This window comes from Camelus ferus, chromosome 9, assembly GCF_009834535.1.
Source record: "Camelus ferus isolate YT-003-E chromosome 9, BCGSAC_Cfer_1.0, whole genome shotgun sequence".
Taxonomy (NCBI): Eukaryota; Metazoa; Chordata; class Mammalia; order Artiodactyla; family Camelidae; genus Camelus; species Camelus ferus.
In genome coordinates, this window is record NC_045704.1 from 64,764,400 (window position 1) to 64,785,141 (window position 20,742).

The 20,742-nt window shown below is 36.9% G+C and overlaps 1 protein-coding gene across 9 annotated transcripts in view; it reads right to left on the bottom strand.

Moving 5' to 3' along the window:
• HFM1 (helicase for meiosis 1) overlaps positions 1–20,742 on the bottom strand; it is a 151,593-nt gene that overhangs the window by 12,837 nt on the left and 118,014 nt on the right. For all 9 annotated transcript variants that reach the window (XM_032487069.1, XM_032487073.1, XM_032487071.1 and 6 more), the window contains 5 exons: positions 8,965–9,045; positions 8,606–8,721; positions 6,480–6,559; positions 5,405–5,511; positions 892–1,128 (listed from right to left, as the gene is read on the bottom strand). In XM_032487069.1, the coding sequence (XP_032342960.1) occupies positions 892–1,128; positions 5,405–5,511; positions 6,480–6,559; positions 8,606–8,721; positions 8,965–9,045 (621 nt within the window). The remainder of the gene's footprint in view (positions 1–891; positions 1,129–5,404; positions 5,512–6,479; positions 6,560–8,605; positions 8,722–8,964; positions 9,046–20,742) is intronic.

The following is a 20,742-nucleotide window of genomic DNA, read 5'->3' on the forward strand; positions in this document are numbered from 1 at the left end:
GAGAAACAAAAGAGCAAAGCTAATGGAATACAAGTACAAAACACACAGGTTAGCTTATTAGTCACTATATTAAAGGGTCTTCAGACCACTATTATTAATTTATTTTTAAGCCATGTAAATGATCAAGTCAAAGTTCATTCAGTATTTTCAATGACTGCAAGGGGCTGATTTCCCTCTGTTATCCATCCTGGGAGAGAGGATCTCCATCTTGCTACCTTGTCTTATCATCAAGATTTTCACCCTTCTGTTTTAGTGAAATAGAGTCAATTCGCCAGTAACTCAAAGGCCTACTCTCGTTATTTTTTGATTGTATATGATTTAAACACACTATCTAATACATGAGAAGCTGACCTTTTCTACTTTATTTATTTATACCTGAAAAGTCAATATTTCTAGTAGAAATAAAAGTTATCTTTTAATGTTCTTTGCTCACATGTGAAAAAAAGAATACTTCAAAAAAATGGAACATTTTTGTCTTTCACAAACATTACCAGACCATGAGAGATCTTAGAATGGAGAGCAGGACTGTCTGTTTTATAAGGGAAAATTCAATAAACAATCTGAATTTGAATAGAGCCTTTAACAAGATAAGGAGCTGTAGAATAGAAAAAGCTCGTTTGCTGTATCATCATCATGGAATAACGCTGACCTCTGTCCTTGGGGACGGGAAATGTTATTTGTGGGAGGGTCACATTTTTAGTTTTGCTAAAAATTATGATCTTAAAAAAACCAAAGCTAATTAAACAAGCACACAAAAAGGCAAAGAAAATTAGTCCCAAAAGCTAAACTGAAAAATATTCAAAGAATTTTTCATGACATTATTTCATGCTAAAATATATACGTTTCAAATAAAATACATACATACCAAGAAATACATTTGATGCTATTTACCTGATGTTTTGGACTTCTCAGTATCAGCTGAAAAGCTAGTAACTTCTATTAAGTTTTCATCATCAAAATCATCCCAAACTTCATTTCCCAATTCAAAGTTCACATTCAAAAATGAAGAATTACTTTTATCTGCATCTGTCAAATTCTGTTTTCCAGATGCATTAAGATTTCTGTTGAACAGCACTGTGTGATGGGCTTTCTCATATGAAGTTGTAGAACAGGTCCATCTAGAAAAATCTGTCATATTTATGCATAAAAGAGTATAGGTACTTTTTAAACCATATGCACCATTATCTACTGACATATCAAACACATCTTTCAACTACCAGACAGAGGTCTCAAGAAAGCATTGCGGAGTATTATGTTCAACCAATTCTATTTACTGTATGACATGTAGTGATTGATTGCTGCACTGAATGTAATTTTCAAGGTATTCTTCTAGACAGAATTAATTTTCCCTCTTAATTCCTATGCAAGAATAATCTTAATCCAGGATTGCACTGTAACAGCTTCTGAAATGGACTTCCTCTCTCCAGCTCTTCTCCTACAAGTAGTAATTGAGTATTGTTATGAAAATACCTTTTTTTTATTTTTCAGTTTCATTAGGTAGAATTGATACAATTTGACTGCACATATACAATATATTACATGTAAATACATATATAATATATATTGCACATATTTTAAAAATTTACATATATGTACTACCCATTGTTTCTAAGAAGAGTTTAGAGCTCTAGCTTTTTAAACTTACAGTTATCAAAGGAATAAAGCCAACCACAAAATAAGAACAGAATGCAGTAATCCAATCATAAAGGACCGTCAAATGTACTTATACATATTCAAGAAATCAATCACTTAAGTTATAAATAATATGTAGTTCATTTGTGTCCTTTTTTTTTTAGATTCCACAGATAAGTGGCATCATATGGCATTTTTCTTTCTCTTTCTGGTGAAAATATACATTTATTTTTCTCCTGCTAAAATACCTTCAGTGTTAGTCATTGTTTATAGCATGGGCTTAGAGCCAGACTACCTGGGTGAAAATTCCACCTCTCTCATATACCAGTTGGATGATCCTAGACAAGTAATTTAAACTCTGAGTCAAGTTTTCTCCTCTGCAAAATGGGGGCAATAATAGTACCTACCACATATGATATGGGGACTTAATGCCTTTACTTGTACAGTTTTCCATAGTAGTGTGCTAATAAATGTTTAATAACTGCTTCTTCAAAAAAAAGTACATGTATATGCACTATATGTGTTTATTATATGTAAAGGGTTGTTGCACACAATTTACAAATAATGATAAAATATACAGTATTATTAATTGTAAATTCCATATATCTAATCGATTACCACTGAATGTTTTCATTGAATTTTGCCAAACTCTTATATCTGTATCAACCTACGGTTGCAATTGATAAATGAATGTAGTTCTCACCTTAATTTGTCAATTCAAATGTTGTTTGATATTTTTGGTGACTTTAATAAAAGTAAAACAACAAAGACATATATTCGGACTTCACTCATTCATCCATTGGCTTAAGCATTAACTTCTTTGTTGAATTAGATAATAATTTTCAAATGCTAGAAGAACACTCCTTCAATTTTTCATGCTATTCACAATGTAAGGTCAATACACACGACACACCGTTAAATTTAATCTGCACTAGTAACATTTTCTCCATTACTTTCTGAAATCTAAACAATAAACAAAACAATAAATCAAGCCCTGATTTGTAGTGTTTACTGATTTCCATGGTATAAATAGTCCCAGCATGACTGATTTCAAGCTACCAACATGACGCGACGTAACTAAAAGCAAAGTTGGGAAGAAACCGGACAATAGCACCCCTTCGAACAGTGTTTCCACCACACAGATACAAACAGATGCAAATAATCTCAAGAATACAGATACCAGCAAAGTGTAGCAGGATAATTAGGAAATGGTTAATTTTTAATATTTATAGCTTTTGTTTTCAATATAATTTGTTTAATTGAAAGCTTACATAATTCAACTTTAATAATACCTGAAAGCTTCCCCCAAATTTAACAGTCACCTCTCACAAGCCAGCACGAGCTTGCTCCAGTAAAGCGAGTTTCCTTCACTTTAAGTAACCTCTATCCTTTTCTTCATTATCCAAACCCTTCTCTAGCCTTCAACTGTTCCTACAACTCCAGCTCACATTCCTCTACCTTTGTACCTTGATACACATACAAGCATTACACAACATGCTGTGTCCTGAAAAGAGGAGTAGGTACAAAGGGCAGTGGACATACAATGAGAAGAGGACCGTCTAGCTAGATGGGGACCTGCACCTGAGGAAGGAAGACTGGAGCACATTTATACGCTGAAGAGAAAGAGACTGGCAGTAAGGGGAAGAGGAGAGGGGCAGCTGGTCTCCTGAAGCCGGGGGAGGCAGAACTGGAAAGATTAAGATTACAGACGGAGGGATGAGCCTTGAACAGAAGAAGAGATAATTCTTCTCTTAAAACAAATAAAGAGTTAAGGATGGGTACAGAAATAGAGAAGTATACAGTTGGGGGGCTAGAAAGCTGAAAAGAGTTCATATATCATAGATTTGATTTTTCAATTCTCCACTGGTAACTGAAGTCAATTTCATTTTATAGAAATGGCATTGGACTGGGAATCAAGAGATATGGAATCTATTTCTGGCCCTATCATTAATTAGATATGTGATTTTGGGCAAGTAATTTAATCTCTTTGAGCTTGGCTTCTTTCACTGTAAAATGAGAAATTGCACAAAGGTCCCTCATAATTTAAATTTTATAATTCAACATGCTTTCTGACATTTTTTCTTCTTTTCTTGAAACTGGAATACAGATGATAAAAACTGTCATGTTTTTCTTAAAACATTCTTAAGAGCATTATTTGAATACACTTTAAGTATGTTTTGCCAAAGACTAGTGTGTAAAAAGTATAATTAATATACCCAATTACTATTAATAATAGTACCAGATACTGTGCTAAGAGCTTTACATACATTATCCCATTTAATCCTGAAATCCCTAAATTATAAGCAGATGAGGGAATTGAGACAAAGCGGGTAAGTGCACTTACTATGAAGAGTCATACAACTACTAAATGACAGAGCTAGGATTTGAACCAAAACAGATTATTTCCAGATGCTATAAATTTAACTGCTATACTATACAGTTTCTTCTTTTTAAAAAGGTTGGGGGGGCACTCAGTAAAAGAGGGGCACAGTTATTATTGGGGTTTAAAGTATCCAAATGAGACTTTTACAGCATAATACAAATCACAATTGGAATAACGGGTGGAAAAGAAGTAAAAGTTGAAAAGCTACGTAAAGACAATGTGAAGGTAAACAGAATGAAGAATGAACTCTGGTGTGGAGAAAGGCAGGGAACAGAGCAGCCATACAAGGAATAAGTTAGAGGGCTACAGGTTGAAGGGGGATAAAACCAAGGGAGTTGACAATCTTACAATCTATCCACGTTGTGATGATAGTTAGGCTTGGGACAAAGTGGACAAAGGCTCTGATACTCTAGATGTGATCAGGGGATTTTTCTTGATCTGATATTGGGCCTAATGGCTGCCATGGTGTCATAAGAGGTGGGAGGTGCTCCAGCCCCTGCCTAAGTAGGATCTTAAATTATGGCTAGAGAAAGCATAATGCAAAAGAATGAAGGAAAGAGTGGCAACAGAGTCAAAAACAACACACAAATGAAATTGTGTTAAAAAAAGCCACCAAGCTTACCATTTCTACATACAGCCACTTGAACAAACAGCTCTGTGGCCACAATTATTTCTCACACGTTTTAACAGACTGGCTGTTAGTAGCATGACCCAGAGCAATGGTGTTATTAATGGCAGGATCTGGAGCGATGATGAATCAGGCCCAAAGCTGAAGAATTTATATGCACTATCTCACTAATTTAATGGCAGACATAGCAAAGCAAACCTAACTTACAGGCCAGCTATATCCCACAGACTAGGCAACAGTCTCACATTATCACAGAGAGTGTAAGAACCACAGGTTTAAGAACTGGAGAGATACTAAAGGTCACCCAATTTAATCCCTTAATTTTAAAGATAAGCCTAAGGTCCAAAGAGGTTAGAGAAATTTCCCAAGGTAACGCAGCTATTTTGTAAAACTGGACTAACTTTATAAACACAGAATTATTTTAAATGATTCTAAAGATACATAAAAGTAATAGTTCAGCATTTTAATACTTTGCATATCCAAAGAACCCTTATAATTCTCAGCTTTCCCTCATATTATCTATAAATTACAATAGTCAGTGCTATGTAGGTAAAGATGTTTTACATCTATGACAGACCCAGCAAGACCATCTGAAATAAAAGACCCAAGAATTCGAACTTGGTGCAAGAACTGACGAGAAAGATGTTGCCGAGTGAATAATCATAATAATTTCAGATGCTGGTTTTTCAATAACATTGCTTATCAATCCAAAGCAGTGATAAATCGTATTCTCTCTCAAGTCAACATCAACAGTAATTTACCTCTGTCTTGATAAGAAGATGGTTCTCGCTGTTGACCTTTTGCATAGACCTCATGCTGAGCCCTCTGCTCCATCATAGGCACCTCAGGTGTGTTTAAATATTCTGACCTTTATAAATAAAACCATAAAAATGTTAAAGAAAATATTAAAAATTAACCTGACTTTGAAAACTACTTATTCATATAAATGGAAAAAAACTGCTTCATCCACTCAACACTTCTATGATAAACTGTGCTAGCCTGACTAGTAAAGGGTAAAGACAGGTGTTTAATGGAAGTGACAACTATTCAGTCATCTTTACGTGCCCCCAGTAGGCAGAGTTCCGCTACCTGTGTGTAGCCTTAAAAATCTACGGCTCATGCGACTTGCAGTTAGATAACAAAACCAAGGATCTCTTGCAGCAGTGTTGGCGTCTATTCTGATCGGTCAGCGGCTGTTCTGTCCTGGCTGTTCAGTATATTAAATGTCATCCCTGCATGTAAAATGCCTTTATCTGGAAGGGAACTTACATAAACTGCTACCTTTTAGGCATCATAATATGGGAAAAGAATGCTGAGATGTCATTAGGGCCCTCTGCTTACCAGGAATATGAGCTTTGCTTATCTCACCTACATAGTGGGATAAAAATATCTTGGTTTATGAGCCAGGCCTTTGTGAAGGTCAAAAAAAATAATATACAAAAGTGTAATTTTAAAATTATAAAGTATTTTATAAATCTGAGGTATTATTAATACAGAGTGGGCCCCTAAATGGGAAAGATTAGACTTTACACACCAACACGACTTCTCTTTCTAAAGTATACTCTTGCCACCTGGTAAGTTTGGAAGGCAGAGAGAGCCTGAGGGCATGGCACACAGGATGGGTAGTAAAGTACCCTAGGACTGCAGAGTTCTAAATAAATTTGGGGTACGAAAGACTAGAAAACTCCTATCATGTCACTACTTCACTACGGAGCTAAACGATTGCTGTGATTTAAAGGAAGCCAGTGACCATCTTTCTCTGAATAAGTGATTATCTGGAGGAACAGACAGGTTATGATGAATATTTTACCTTAGATATTAACATTATATTTGTACCTTGATATACTGGGAAGAGAAGTTTTTGGAGTAAAACCAAACTCTTTAAGGTTCACACTTTGAGATTTATTCATCTGCATCTATTAATGAAAAAAAAAAATACAGTTCAACTATCAATTTCACATAAATACCTTTTAACAAATGAGCCAGACAGCAAAATTCCTGCTGACACATACAGTCCCCAAACCAATAAATTATAAGAAACACAGGCAAATTCTCAACTCAGATCTCCTTCTCAGGCCCTTCTTAAACACTGACATTCTTCCCGGCTCCCCTCACTAGGCCTTCTTCTCTTCTCACTCTACTCAGTCAGAGATCTCCTTCACTCCCATGGCTTCACGTACCATCCACATGTGAATGATTTTCTAGCTCAGTTCTCTCCTGATTTTCAAATAGCTATATCCAACTGTCTTCAGAACATCTTTACCTAGACATCCTGTAGGCCTCAAAATTCAGTATTTCCTCAGTGATCATGTCTCTTCTCCTCCAAATTTGCTTTCCCTTTAGAGTACCTACCCTAGTGAGGCCCCTCTTTTTTCCCAGTTGTTCAAGCAGAAGGCTGGGCACCATCTTTAACAACTCCTGCTTCACCCCTCATAACCAATTAAGCACCAAGGCAGCAGATTCTACCTCTGAAAAATATTTCAAACCCAGCGACTTCTTTCCACTGCTACTGCCACTACACTAGGCTAGGCCATCATTTTGCCTGGATTACAGCAAAATCTCCCTAATGAGTCCTTGTGTTCCTTTTCTATCATCCTCTAATCCATTCTCTACGCTGCATCCAGAGAGAACTTTATAAAATGCAGTTCTGATCATGCCACTGATTAAAGCCCTGCAGTGGCTTCCTAGTCCTTTTAGGATAAAGTCAAATCCTTAAAATAGCAAAAATGTCCTCATGATGTAGCTCCTACTTCTCCAGTCTCATCTCTCTCCAACCCCCTACTTGTAATTAAACTCCAGAAGGATCGTATCACTTCTGTTTTTAAAAAGCTCTCTCTCTCAGCTCAGCTCTGGCCCACTGCATATTCCCTGTATCTGAAACACTTTTCTCCCCCTCTTCACAGCCCCTCTGGTACTCACCTCTGCACACCTGGCTTATGCCTTCATACCCTTCAGGTCTCAATCATGCTTATTAGGAAGCATTTCCTGGCCTATCAAGTGTGGAGCGAGTGCACTTTCTACGTAAGTTCAAGTTGTCTTACACTTCTGCCACAGAATCACTTATCACACTGTAGTGAAAAAGCCTCTTTACTTATTTGTATCCTTCACTCAACTGTAAACTCTGTGAGGATTACAGAGGGACGAAAACGATCTTATCACTGTATCTTCCACACCTACTACAGTGCTTGGCATATGCCTGGTACTCAATGAATATGGAAGGAAAGAAGGAATAATATGGAATGAATCTGAAAAGAAGGAATGAAGGAAAAACTTGGGCTACTAAAAAAAAATTATCTCAGAAAAGGTGGTGGCCATTTCAAACTGCAAGCTTCTCCATGTGTCCCAATATTCTCCTTGTCTTAGCCTCATGACTTAGAATCGTCTTTCTTATAAAAGCCCTAGAAAAGAAACAGGCACTCTGCCATTTTCTTGGTTCTGTTTTGTGGCCCAATCAATTATTTTGCCCTGAATACGATGACTTAGGCCTAGAGTAAGTCTGCTAGCGACTAGCTTGTCAACCAATAGGAACTCCCACTGCTTCATCACTTGAAAGGGAGACTCATCCAGGCACATGGATCAAAACCAGCTTCAGACTTTCCAGCCCACTCCACCACAGATGGAGCCACGGAAGGGCAAGAGCGTCAACCGCTGAACCAAGCCAAGAGCTGCGTATCCCTCCCCGTTTCCCTCTTCTTTGGTCAAACAAAACAAAACAAAACAAAAAAGGCTAATGAGGGAAGGGGCTGTATAATTATGCCCCAAAAGTGGATTTACAGATTAATTAAAAACTATAGTATCTTTTCCTATAGAAACAATATTATGAATAACAGTCACGTTCCTAGTCAAGCCTTCGCTGTAACTCTAAAGTACACTGTGGATACCTGCCTAACTGATACACAGAATAAAGGACTATCCATGTACATTTAATTACAGAACAAGGGATACACGTTATTAAAACTAACCTTTAGACGTTTAACTGGAGGAAGAGATGAAACAGCATCCCTGCTTCTTAAATCAGATATATATGATGAAATCGTTGACCCTTTCATTTCTGACTTCTGTGCAACTCCAGTCTTACCTATGAAAATAGATTCTAGATTCTTTAGGTTAAACTTTAGTATTGTTCATATAAAGCCAAATTTCTTCAAAATTTCTAATCTAATATTTACTTTTAAAAAATGTTGCCCACAAAAGAAAAACTTATTTGAGTTATAAGCTGCATGAAATAAATATCATACACAGATAATCAGGGTATCATTACTATTCATCAAAGAAACTTCAATTTTTAAAACTTGAAATAAACTTGTTTAATGGGACTCACAGCAGTCATGTCCACATGTATGTTTATTTTTACAGTGATGATTACATTCTCGGTTCCCAGGTTTTTTGCAGGTAGTCATTCCTAAATTAATATAAGAAAAACAAACCTATTTTCACTATGTCTATTGTTATGATTTTAATTATGATTAATTTTTATCCATTGCCTTTCCTTTCTGGCAGTACAAAGAGATGATGATTTTCACACTCTCTCCTAATCCATTTAATACGTATTTTTAAAAAGATATTTCTGGTAACAGTTAGTCCCTGCCCCACTATTAGCCAGGCCCCAGCTTTTCATAAGAAGCACCCTGAGCCACCTATAAGCTTCTCTTAACCCCCTGATATAAATAGAGCCAACTGTCATAGAATCAGTTAACTCTTGCTGAATGAGGTAAGAATGCAAGTGGAGTTTTGAAAATTTTTTTTCTGCTTTATACTTAATAGCGAAGAACATGGAAAGAAGCAAACCTCATGGCATTTTGATGGCACCACTGACAGCAGCTAGTAGACAGGACACCATACATATTTAATAAATGTTAGAAATAGTGCCTTAGGGGTATAAGAAATTTGCTATATGATTCATAGAGAGACTGCTTCCAGCTTGACCCCTCTAAGCTAGAATTAATATATCCAAATATGTAGTTTACTCTTCATTTACTTTATGTAAGTAGGCTTTTTCTTGATTTTAACTCTTACTAGTAACATGGAGCAAGCGTGTGAATGGCCCCTAAGGACAGGCAGGATCTGGACAGGAGAAGGGGGCCAGTGGATGTTCCAGGTAGAGGGCATAACATCCAAAGGCAGCAAACCACAGACTGCAGAAACAGAAATCGGTTTATTTTTGCTGGAGCACAGATTTTAAATGAGCTAGAAATGTTGGAGACTGTGAAGAGCTCTGAAAACCTTTATTATCTTTCTTGGTCCTTTACTCTTCATTTTCAGTGTGCTACTCAGTCAGCCTTTTTCAAGGCATGGCACATCTAAATGATAATATGTGTATAGCACCCTGGGGTAAATGAATAAGGCTGCTCGCCATATGACGCAACTGGTTAGATGCCTCGAGGGGTGAGCAGATCAATGTACTGGGTACTGATAGAGTAATAAAATGTCCCTGGCAGCTGGAAGCTGACAGCTGAACCACAGTGTTCCCAAATGAACATAAACAATTTCGGCAGAACATAAACTACATTCAGTTAAGGCCGGTCTATGATTGTAGCAGAAGACAGAAAGAAGACTACTGTGTAATTATTTCTTAAAGCAGAGGCAAGGGCAGTGAAGAACCACGAGACTAACTAAACATCTCCCTCTTCTGGTAACACAAATGACTACTATTTCTTTAATCTTCCCATCTCCAAGATAAGACACACCAAAATATCCAGCGTCCCACTGCCGAGAGCACCCAATACAGAACTGACCTCTGCTTTCCCTACACCCTTCTAAGAATCACCGGGTACAAGGTGAACTCCTATAATAAGCTCCTCCCAATGCTGAGATGACCCACAGTTCTGCAGGTGCTGCGCTCTCCTTTGCTGCAGCAAGTTAAAAAATACCGACTTCCCTCTATACAGGTATGCCCCACGCTTTACAAGGTGTGCCATGGTGCTGGCTGAGAAGCTCTGTCCCAGTTCATGATCTCATCTCTTACCTGGTTTCCCTGAATCCAGTCCTACCATGCTGTAATTTACCCTATACGCTGTTGCTTAAGTAACCCTCCTAAAATTCAACTCTGATCAGAGCATTTGCCCACTCAGAAACATTAGCTACTTCCTCTTGCCAACACAATCAATCCCATATTTAAGGTATTTAAATGTAATTCTAGCTTTCCTTCTAGCACCCATATCCATCAAAACACATTAACCCTACATCCAACCAAACACATTCACTTGCCATTATTCAAACAGTCCCAAGCCTTTTTGTGATGGTACCTTTGATATTACCTCTGGTCTGAGAAGACCTCCCTCTGTCTTTTACAAGCCTATCAACTTTCAAGGGCAACTCCAATGGCACCTCTGTTGTGAAGATCTATCCTGATCACCTCAACTGGAAGTGACTTCTCTCTCCTCTGAGCCCTTGTGGCATTTTCTTCATCCCTCTCACTGTGTATTGCCTTACATTTAACGTATTTACATGAAAACACGGTGGTGAAGTACAGGGCACCATAAACTAGAGCAAGAACACGTGAGTTCTAATATGGGATGTTGTCTGCAGAAAACAGATGGAAGACAGTGCCTGTTTTGTTTACCTCACAGAGGTAAAAAGATAAAATGAAATTAGGTACGTGACAGCATTTTTAAATTAATAAACTAATATGCTAGTGTATGTATTACTTCTACTGTCACATTACTCTAAGATTATACTAGCAAGTATAAAATTGCTCTGTGTGCTATGAAGGCCAGGGGCGCAGCGCTGTGTAACAGGGGGCTGTCCGGGGCAGGAATGGCGCGGAAGGCTGAGGCTGTCCCTGAGGAAGTGATCACTGGATTGAGGACTGAAAAGAGAGGAGTTAACAAGGCAAAGGGGTGGGAGAAAGAACGTTTCAGGCAGGAGGGATGGCACATGAAAAAGCTCCACGACAAGTGGAGCATGGCACATGGAGAAATTAAAAGGTCTTACTTGTTGGCTGGTGCTCAGCAAGCGAGAGACAGCGCACGAGACGCGACCACAGCGGTGGAAAGGTCAGCCTGCGTCCACGGGGAAACGGCCCCACCGTGGCACCCCAGCAACTGCACGTCTCCACGTAGGAAAGGCTCAGTCATTTACAGAATGCCCCCTGATCTTCCCCAGGACATGTCAAGAGAGGCAGTCTTGTGAGGAACTGTTAGAGGCCGTTCCTCATCTGCCTCTTTAGCTGGTCGGAGACTCCCTGTCTTGCAGAAAGCTGCCGCAAGGCAGTCTCTCATCCGTCTCCTGGTTCCAGTGAGGCGTAGGACGCTGCCCCTCACCTTTTTCAGGTACAGCTGCAGGCTATAAAGCCGCTTAGCTGCAGCCTCGAGTAGACTCCTCAAAAACAAGGCAACCCACCATTCGTGTCACCTGGCCCCTCCAGTCCAGTGTTAGCCTGTGGGATGATGGATGCAGGCAGCTGATGCCACGCTGATCTCGTTTTGCTGTGCGTGTTAAGTAATAAACTGTCTAAATACAGTTGGGTCTCTTGTGTCCTTACCTGCCAATTCTATGGAGGTGAGGCAAGACTACACAGCAGTCGGCAGCCCACTGCTACTTAGGGACTGAATGACCACGTGATAGTGTGGAAACTTACAGCGGGTTTTAACGACTTGGATCTTTTACTCTAAGAGCTATGGGGAGCCACTGAAATGTTTTAACCAAAGAAGGGACATAACAGAGCATTTTGAAAAAAAATCAATCTACGGAGTGTGGTACAGAGAATGGATTTGAGAGAGGACAGAGTACATAAAAGAAAATCACCGCAGCAGTCTCGAGTGGTATTATTAGCAGATCAAAGAGAATGGACTAACTTGAGAGAGCTATAGAAGGTAAAAATATTTTTAATGCAGAGTCAAGTGCTTTCCTTTCTTGAGCAGCGTATTTTCCATGAAGTCTTACTGTCTTCCTTCTAGTCTAGCAACATCTACCTTAAGTTTCTTTAGCTCATTCAACATTTCCAAGGTGAGGACAACCACATGAAAACACCTGCCCCAGTCACCTCCCCCGTACAGACCCCACCTGCCCTGAGCCCTCCAGCCTCCTCCCAGTGCAAATCTACACCGGTCCTGCAGGTGTCATCCTGGAGCTTCCTTTCCTTGAGCTCCTGGGCTGAATCTACTATTGCTGGATTCTGACTTTCTCTTTCTTGGCTAACTGCTTTGTTTGTGCTCACCCTCAGACAACTGCCTGATTAAATAATGTGTGAGAATCAAAACTTCCGACTCCTTAAATGTACTAAGATGTCTTTGTTTTACTTTCACACTTAATTGTTTGGCTGTGTATAGAACACAGGGTTGGAAATCATTTTTTCCCTGGATTTTTAAGTTCATTGTCTTGTAGCATCTGGTGTTGCTGATAAAAACACTAAAAATACTGTGATCTTTGTTCCATGGACACATTTGTGATTTTGTCTCATCCATGATGCTCTGAAGTGTTGCCTTCTTCGTAGAGCTTCTTTCCTTCACCCTAACCAGCACCGAGTGAGCCTTTCTGACATGTAGATTTATGCCTCACTTCATCTAGAAAATCTCCTCAGATTATGCCTTCCGTCTTCCTGGAACTCGCAGTCGGGTACTGGACCCTGGATCTCCCGCTTGTCTTTCATGTTTTCTGTCTCCTTGTCTTTTTGCTTTCATTCAGGTTGTGCTGACATTATCTTCTGCCCTCCAGCTAAGATATTAGGTTTTTTGCTGTTGTTTTTGTTTGTTTCTTCCTGAATCACCATTTTCACTTCCCTGTGCTCACTCTTGTTCTCCAATTGTTCTTTTTTCTTCATGACATCCTATTCTATTTTATGGTTGCAATTCAGTATTTTAATTTCTCTGAGGTTACTGATTAGTTTATACTACGTTTTATTATATTTCTGAAGTATCCTCCTGCTCCTTCATCCACTTTCTGTTTCCTTATTCTGGGCTTTCTTTCACGTTCCGTATTTTCCTCAAATGTCTCTTCATCTTTGGTTGTCTGCCTATATGGCAGCCCTATTATAGCTCCATTTCACAGATGAGAAAATTCATAGAGCGGTTTGGTAGCAACACGTTCAAGACTAAGCAGATAATAACAGCAAGTGTGAGATTCTGATTCAGGTCGTCTAAATCCAGAGCCTGAGCTCTCAACCACCTGCCTCACTAGCTGCCTTAGGTCTCCCCCTTATAATGGGTTTAATTTATTTAGGGAAGGAATCTACTGTTTGTGGGATGGGAGAACAGGAGGAAATGCCTTGCAGGTGGCTGTTTTGCAGTAAGAGATAAGGGGTAACTGTTCCTTATCCCAGGACTTCTAATAGATGAACTTCTAAATAGTACCACAAGATGGTGCACAGTGACTACACACATTTGTTCCCAGAGAGGAAAAACAAACTAGGGCCTGGAAGTCTACTTACAGAGATTCTAGGGACACCCCAACATTTCAAAGCAGAGTTGGAAAGTCTTGTTAGGAATGAGAACTGTATACACAGTTTGTTTACAGAGTGCTAGCATATGGATATTACTTAAGGGACAAAAGCTTTTTTTTTTTTTTTTTACTGTATTTCTGCTAGAAATGGTACTTGAAAAATGTAAGTGCTTCCCCACCCCTACTCCACTCCCTACATCCTGAGGATTCTCTGAATTTGCCTTATTAACAGACACAAGCTTACAGAGATTGATAATTGGAAAAATAAGGTTCTCAGAGAAAACTGACCTAAGCTGTACACTTAGGTACAAAGTTAACAGATCCTACACCTCATCACTATCATAACCTGAAATGCATACATTTTCTTAGTTTTGCACATCATACACAAGTTTTTAAAGCTCCAGTTCCAAATATTCAGAGTAAATGAAATTCATTAATGTCAACTAGAAATGTATTTAAAGAAAATATTTAAGACTACTTTAATAGGGTTAATAATGACTAGTAGGGTAAGGCTCCGTTGCTTAAAAAATCCAGAAAAATGTTAAAAATAGCAGGCATCCCTGACACACTTAGCTTCACATCCTAATTATAAATTCAAATAATCTGATCTGTGCATAAGCAGCTGGAGTTAATGTTTTTAAAAGGCTATTACTTTGATTCTGCAGTTCCTGGTTTATGCTAATCATATTTATGCACTTTATGATTTTACCTTCTAAATGAGAGAACAAATCTCCTTTTAATTGTTTGCCAGATATTATACTATCATTTTGTTATTTATCAAAAAAAAGGGTAACAGTGATGAATTGGAGTCCTCGATTTTACAATTTAATGCATGTGTACACCAAAGAGTATAAAGAAAAGCAGACCCCTTTTTGACTGCTATTTAAATGTGCACACTTCCAAAGTGCTTGGGCACTGGTTTTATCCTTGCTTTCTTCAAGTACATTAAATTTTCATACTCAGAATGGCATAGCAAATGCAAATGAACTTATTAAAGTCAAATCAATTTTCTTCAAATTAAACAAAGCCCATATTTCTTATTTAGAATGCACTTTAAGGATAACAGGTTTAAATGCCTAAAAATAAAAGTTTAAAAATTTTTTACAACTAAAAATGTGTATTTTTAACATTGCTTAATTTACAAATAGCAAAACTATTTTTCCTTAAATTTTAGAAAAAAATTTATCTCTTGGACTACAACTGTGATAGTACCGCTAAAAATATTTTCAAAGAGTTGTAGGCAGCATAAAAATGTTTAATTATATTACACAGTCTAAGGTGCATTTAAAATATGGTCCTACAGTTTGAAAATATGAAATAGTAAACTATCTGTTGAATCTGCAAGCCCATTTGGAAATAATCATTTAGCAACTATGTTCTCTGAACTAATTATCAGTGTGTATCATTTAATAACATGGCCTGACAAGAGATTAGAAAAACTGAAATTTGGGTTGTTTACACAACGTCAGCAGGGTAAATCCATGACCCCGTCATTGTGTCAGTTACTGAGAGAGAATATGCAGATAGAGTATGTATGTTATGTATAAAGGTATTATTATATATCTTTATTTGAGGATAATGGATTTGCATATAAGAACTGAATTATACAATTGGGGTTTTCACAAGATTTGGGATAGTCGTGCATGTATGTATGTGAAGCAGGTGTGGGTAGTAAAACATCTGTCTGGTAGGAAGCATCTTCTATCTGTTTTCCACAGGGCTATGGTGAAAATGTAGGGAACTTCTGCCCTTATAAAGGGCTAGAAGGAAGTATATAAACAATCCAATTTTCAATACAGTTGAAAGAAGCAGAAACAATTCAAGCTATTTTAAACAAAATAACACATGTGGTGGGTGGTGGAAACGTATCAGCATGACCACAGATACCTCACAGAAGCCAAAAGCAGCAAGGCAGCTGGGCATCTGGAGGGGCTGAATCTAAGAACTGGAAAGCCATGAGGACTTCAGCTCTGGCGTTCTCACCTTCGCTTCTCTCTGTGCCTCTGCTTTGGTCTTCTCTTCCATGGTCCCACTAGCTTTAATTATTTCTCTACATAGTAAAGGAAGTCCACCTGACAGCTCTGAGTTTATATTTTCTTAGTGTAGTCCTAATTCTAAATTGTTTTTCTTAAACTGAGATATTTCCTTTCTTCTGGGAAATTGTACTTTGGACTGAATGAAAGGTCAGTCTGGTTCCTGATAATTCTGCTGTTGGAAAAACAGCAGCCAGAATGGAGGTCCGAGGAGAACGTAGTGTAAATTATACAAACATAACCTACTTCTGTGATGTGGCAGTCAGTTCTAAGAAAAAGAGGATACTGAAAGCTACGCAGAAACCCTCTTCCTTTTAATATCCAAACATATATACCATGAGATTTTAGTTTTCCTGTAGTGTGGTCTTTAATATCTTTCCTACTGTATTACTAGATGTTTGAGATTTTTGATGCTACTGTAAATAGTATTTTTCGAATCATGATTTCTATCTTTTTATTGTTGGTATGTAGTAATACAACTGATGTTAAGATTTTTTTTAACTGAAATAAAATTCATATCATAACACAGAACTTTTTAAAGTATATAATTCAGTGGATTTTTAGTATATTTCCAAAGTTGTACTACCATCATAACTATCTAATTCCAGACACTGTCATCACCACAAAAAGAAATTACATACTCATTTAATAGTCACTCTTCATTTCTTCCTACCCCCTTCCCCTGGCAATCACTTATCTACTTCTTATCATTATAAATATGCCTATTCTAGACACTTCATATAAATGGAATCATAACATCTGGCTTTTTATGACTGGTTTCTCTCATTAGCATAATGTTTTCAAGGTTTATCCATGTTGTAACATGTATCCTTAGTTTATTCTTCTTCATGGCTGAATAATATTCCATTGAAAGGAATACCATACTTTACTTATCTGTTGGTCAGTTGATGGACACTTGGGTTGTTTCTATTTTTTGGCTATTATGAATAGTGCTGCTATGAACATTCATGTACTAGTTTTTCTAAGAATATTTTTCAGTTCTTTTGGATATATACCTAAAGGAGGAATTCTTGGGTCACATGGTAATCCTATGTTCAACTTCTTGAGGAACTAATAAATGTTTTCCAAAGCAGCTGCACAATTTCACATCCCCACTAGCACAATATGAATGTTTCAATTTCTCCGTATTCTCATCAACACTTGTTATTGTCCATCTTTTTTATTAAAGCCATACTAGTAGTTGGGAAGTGGGGTCACACTGTGGTTTTGATTTGAATTTCTGTATTGATTAACGATGGTGGACATCTTTTCATGCTGTATATTGGCCATCTGTAGCTGTTCTTTGGAAAAATGTCTATTTAAATACTTTGACCAGTTTTAATTGGGTTGTCTTTTTCTTACTGAGTTGTAAGATTTCTTTACATACACTAGGTACTAGTCCTCTATCAGATATATGATTTGTAAATATTTTCTCATTCTGTGGATTGCCTTTCACTTTCTTGATAGTGTCATTTGAAGCACAAAAGTTTTTAATCTTGATAAAGTCCAATTCATCTATTTTTTTCTTTGGTTGCTTGAGCTTCAGGTATCATATCTAAGAAACTACTGCATAATTCAAGGTCATAGAAATATACACCCATGTGTTCTTCTTATATTTTTATAGTTTTAACTCTTAGCTTTAGGTCACTGATACATTTTGAGTAAATTTTTGCATATGGTATGAAGCAAAGGTTCAGACTAATTCAACTGGGTATCCAGATGCCCAGTCCTATTTACTGAAAACACTGTTCTTTCCTCTCTGAATTGTTTGGGCATCTTTGTCCAAAATCAAATGATTACAGATGTATGGATTTACTTCTGCACCTTCAGTTATACTCTACTGATCCACATATCTTTTATTATATCAGTACTATATTGCCTTGATTACTGTAGCTTTCTAGTAAGTTTTGAAATCAGAAATTGTAAGTCTCCATCTTTGTTTTTTTTTTTTTCAAAATTGATTTGGCTATTTTGGGTCTCATATTACCATATGAATTCTAGAATCATCTTGTGAATTTCTGCAAAAATCTAGAATTTTGACAGAGATTGCATTGAATCTGTGGATTAATTTGGAAAATGTTGCCCTTTGAATGATATTAAGACTTCTAACCCATGAACCTGGAATATCTTTTCATTTATTTAGGTCTTATTTAATGTCTTTCAATGGTGTTTTGTAGTTTCCAGTGTTCACATTTTGCACTTATTTTGCTAAATTTGTTCTTAAATATTTTATTCTTTTTTGATGTACTGCACAATTTTTCTATTGACTCTGTACCCAGGGATGTTTCTAAATTTATGTTTTAATTCTAATAGTGTGTCTATAGAGTCTTTCATATTTTCTAGGCACATAACCATGTTGCTTTCAAGTAATGACAGTTTATTTCCTTCTTCCCAATCCTATCCCTTTTATTTCTCTTTCTACATAACTGTACTGACTAGGACTTGTAACACAATGTTAAACAGAAGTAGTAACAGAGAACATTCTTATATCATTCCCTATTTAGATAGGAAAGTTTAAAAAACAGTTCACTATTTTGTATGACATTTGCTAGACATTTTTAAATCAAAAATGCGCACTGAATTTTTATTAAACTTTTTTTGACATCTATCAAAAAGATCACGTGTTTTTCTTTTTTTGCCCTGTTAATGTAGTGAATTATATTGATCCATTTTTTTTTTTTAGTGCTCAGGCTATCTTGCATACATGGAACAAGCCATACTTAGTTGTGCTGTATTATGCTTTTTAAATATATGGCTGGATTCAGCTTTCCAATATCTTGTTAAAAACTTTTGGATCTATATTCATGAGAAGATTGGTGAATATTTTCCTTTTCTTTTAATGTCCTTGGCAAGTTTTGAAATCAAGTTCATACTGGCCTTGCTCAAAAAGATTAAAACATTAGAAAATATTCTTTCTTTTCTTCTGGAAAAGTTTGAGTAAGTCTGATGTTAAAAATTGTAATTTTTGTAACTTATGTAGGCTTGTATAGTTGCTGCTATTGGAGCACTGGCCAGGCACAAATTACTGCATCTTACCCAGAAATGGAAGCTCTTCTGTATTCTTTAAAGAGGAGGAGGATGAGTGTCCCTGGGCTCACGGAGCATTTCTGTATGTGCTTTTCTCATCACCACTCACTGCAGTTACTATGTATCATAGCTACTAATACTATTCAGAAAACACGACTGTTCAGATTACTTTGGTAGGAGCTGTTGCTCTCACGTTCCTCAGTACCTGTGAATTGCTCCCCCTCCTGGGCCAAAGCAGTGAAAACAGAACCAAATGAATGAAGAACAGCTGGATGGCTGACTGCCTATGCCTCAAGTATTAACAACATTTAGCATTTGTTTTGTAGATTTGACTAGGGAAAATGTAAATATTTTACATTACTATCATTCAACATTAATTCTAAAAACGATTCTAACATAAAATAAAATAAAATAAAATAAAATAAAATAAAATAAAATAAAAAAATAAAATAAAATAAATAGTAAATGTGTATCCAGTTGGTGGCATTGCCACATACAGATCTATTCCAAGTGACTTTGAAACACAGTGATTTGATTATACATGCCTAGTGAGACGTAGTATAAGAAAGAACATATTTGCAAAAAAAGTCAAACTATTTTTAATAATCATATTAAGAGTACAGTTTGGTATTGTTATTCTGAGACTATCTGTTGTGTGTACAATGGAGGATAAAGAAAATTAGTGACATTCTATCACTTTTGGAGTCATTGAGAACCAAATTTCTCAGCAATACAAAAAGGAAATACAGATCTTAGAGTTTAAGGATAAATACTATAGCCCTGAAATGGATTTGGACATTTAAGTATGAATCAATTATGTATTTTATCTTTAAAAACAAAATAGAAGTCACATATTTCCTAATTCCATGCACGGAAAAATCCCAGAGATAATCACTCTATGGTAATGAGCTCCTCTAGCGCACAGACTGTGATCTTAAGAAATTATCATTAAAAGAAACCAAGGATCTTTGGAGAAAAGGCTTATTCCAGGTCTGCGGCTAGAACTATAAAAGGTAAGCCTGGAACATCCTATCACCCCACACAGCGAGGAAGCAATGAAAACTCCTAGGGACACACTGGAAGGACTCGGGAGCCAGTGTGGCACAACTGGATAGTATCAAGATGATACACCTATAACAGTTATGAGATAATTTAATGAGCAATTAGAACATTAACTCAATATTGGATAATTATTAGTTACTATTAGCTTTTTATGTAAAAGAGTAATGCAGTTATTTTTTTTAAACCCTTACCATTTACAAATATATACTGAAACATTTATAGAGGAAATAATAAGACATCTATTTTTCTGCAGAAAAATAGAAGGAAAAATCTGAACAGAGGCATAGATGAAACTCTATTAGCCCTGAGTTGATAACCCCACTGCTTAAGGCGGGTGATGAGTACATGAGGATTCATCATATACTTCTTTCTACTTTTGTCTTTATTTGAATGTCCTATAATAAAAGAAAAATTAAGTTTGTCACTTGCCTTGCCTCATCAAATCCGTTAATTCTTGTACCTCATTTGCTCTCCCCCTCACATGGCCGTAAGAACAGAGTGGGTATGAAAAGGGGGAAATAATTTGTGCTCCAAATATCACCCCAATCTGACAAATATTAACTTAAGAAAGAATTCCTTCTATAAATTATCAGTGCAAT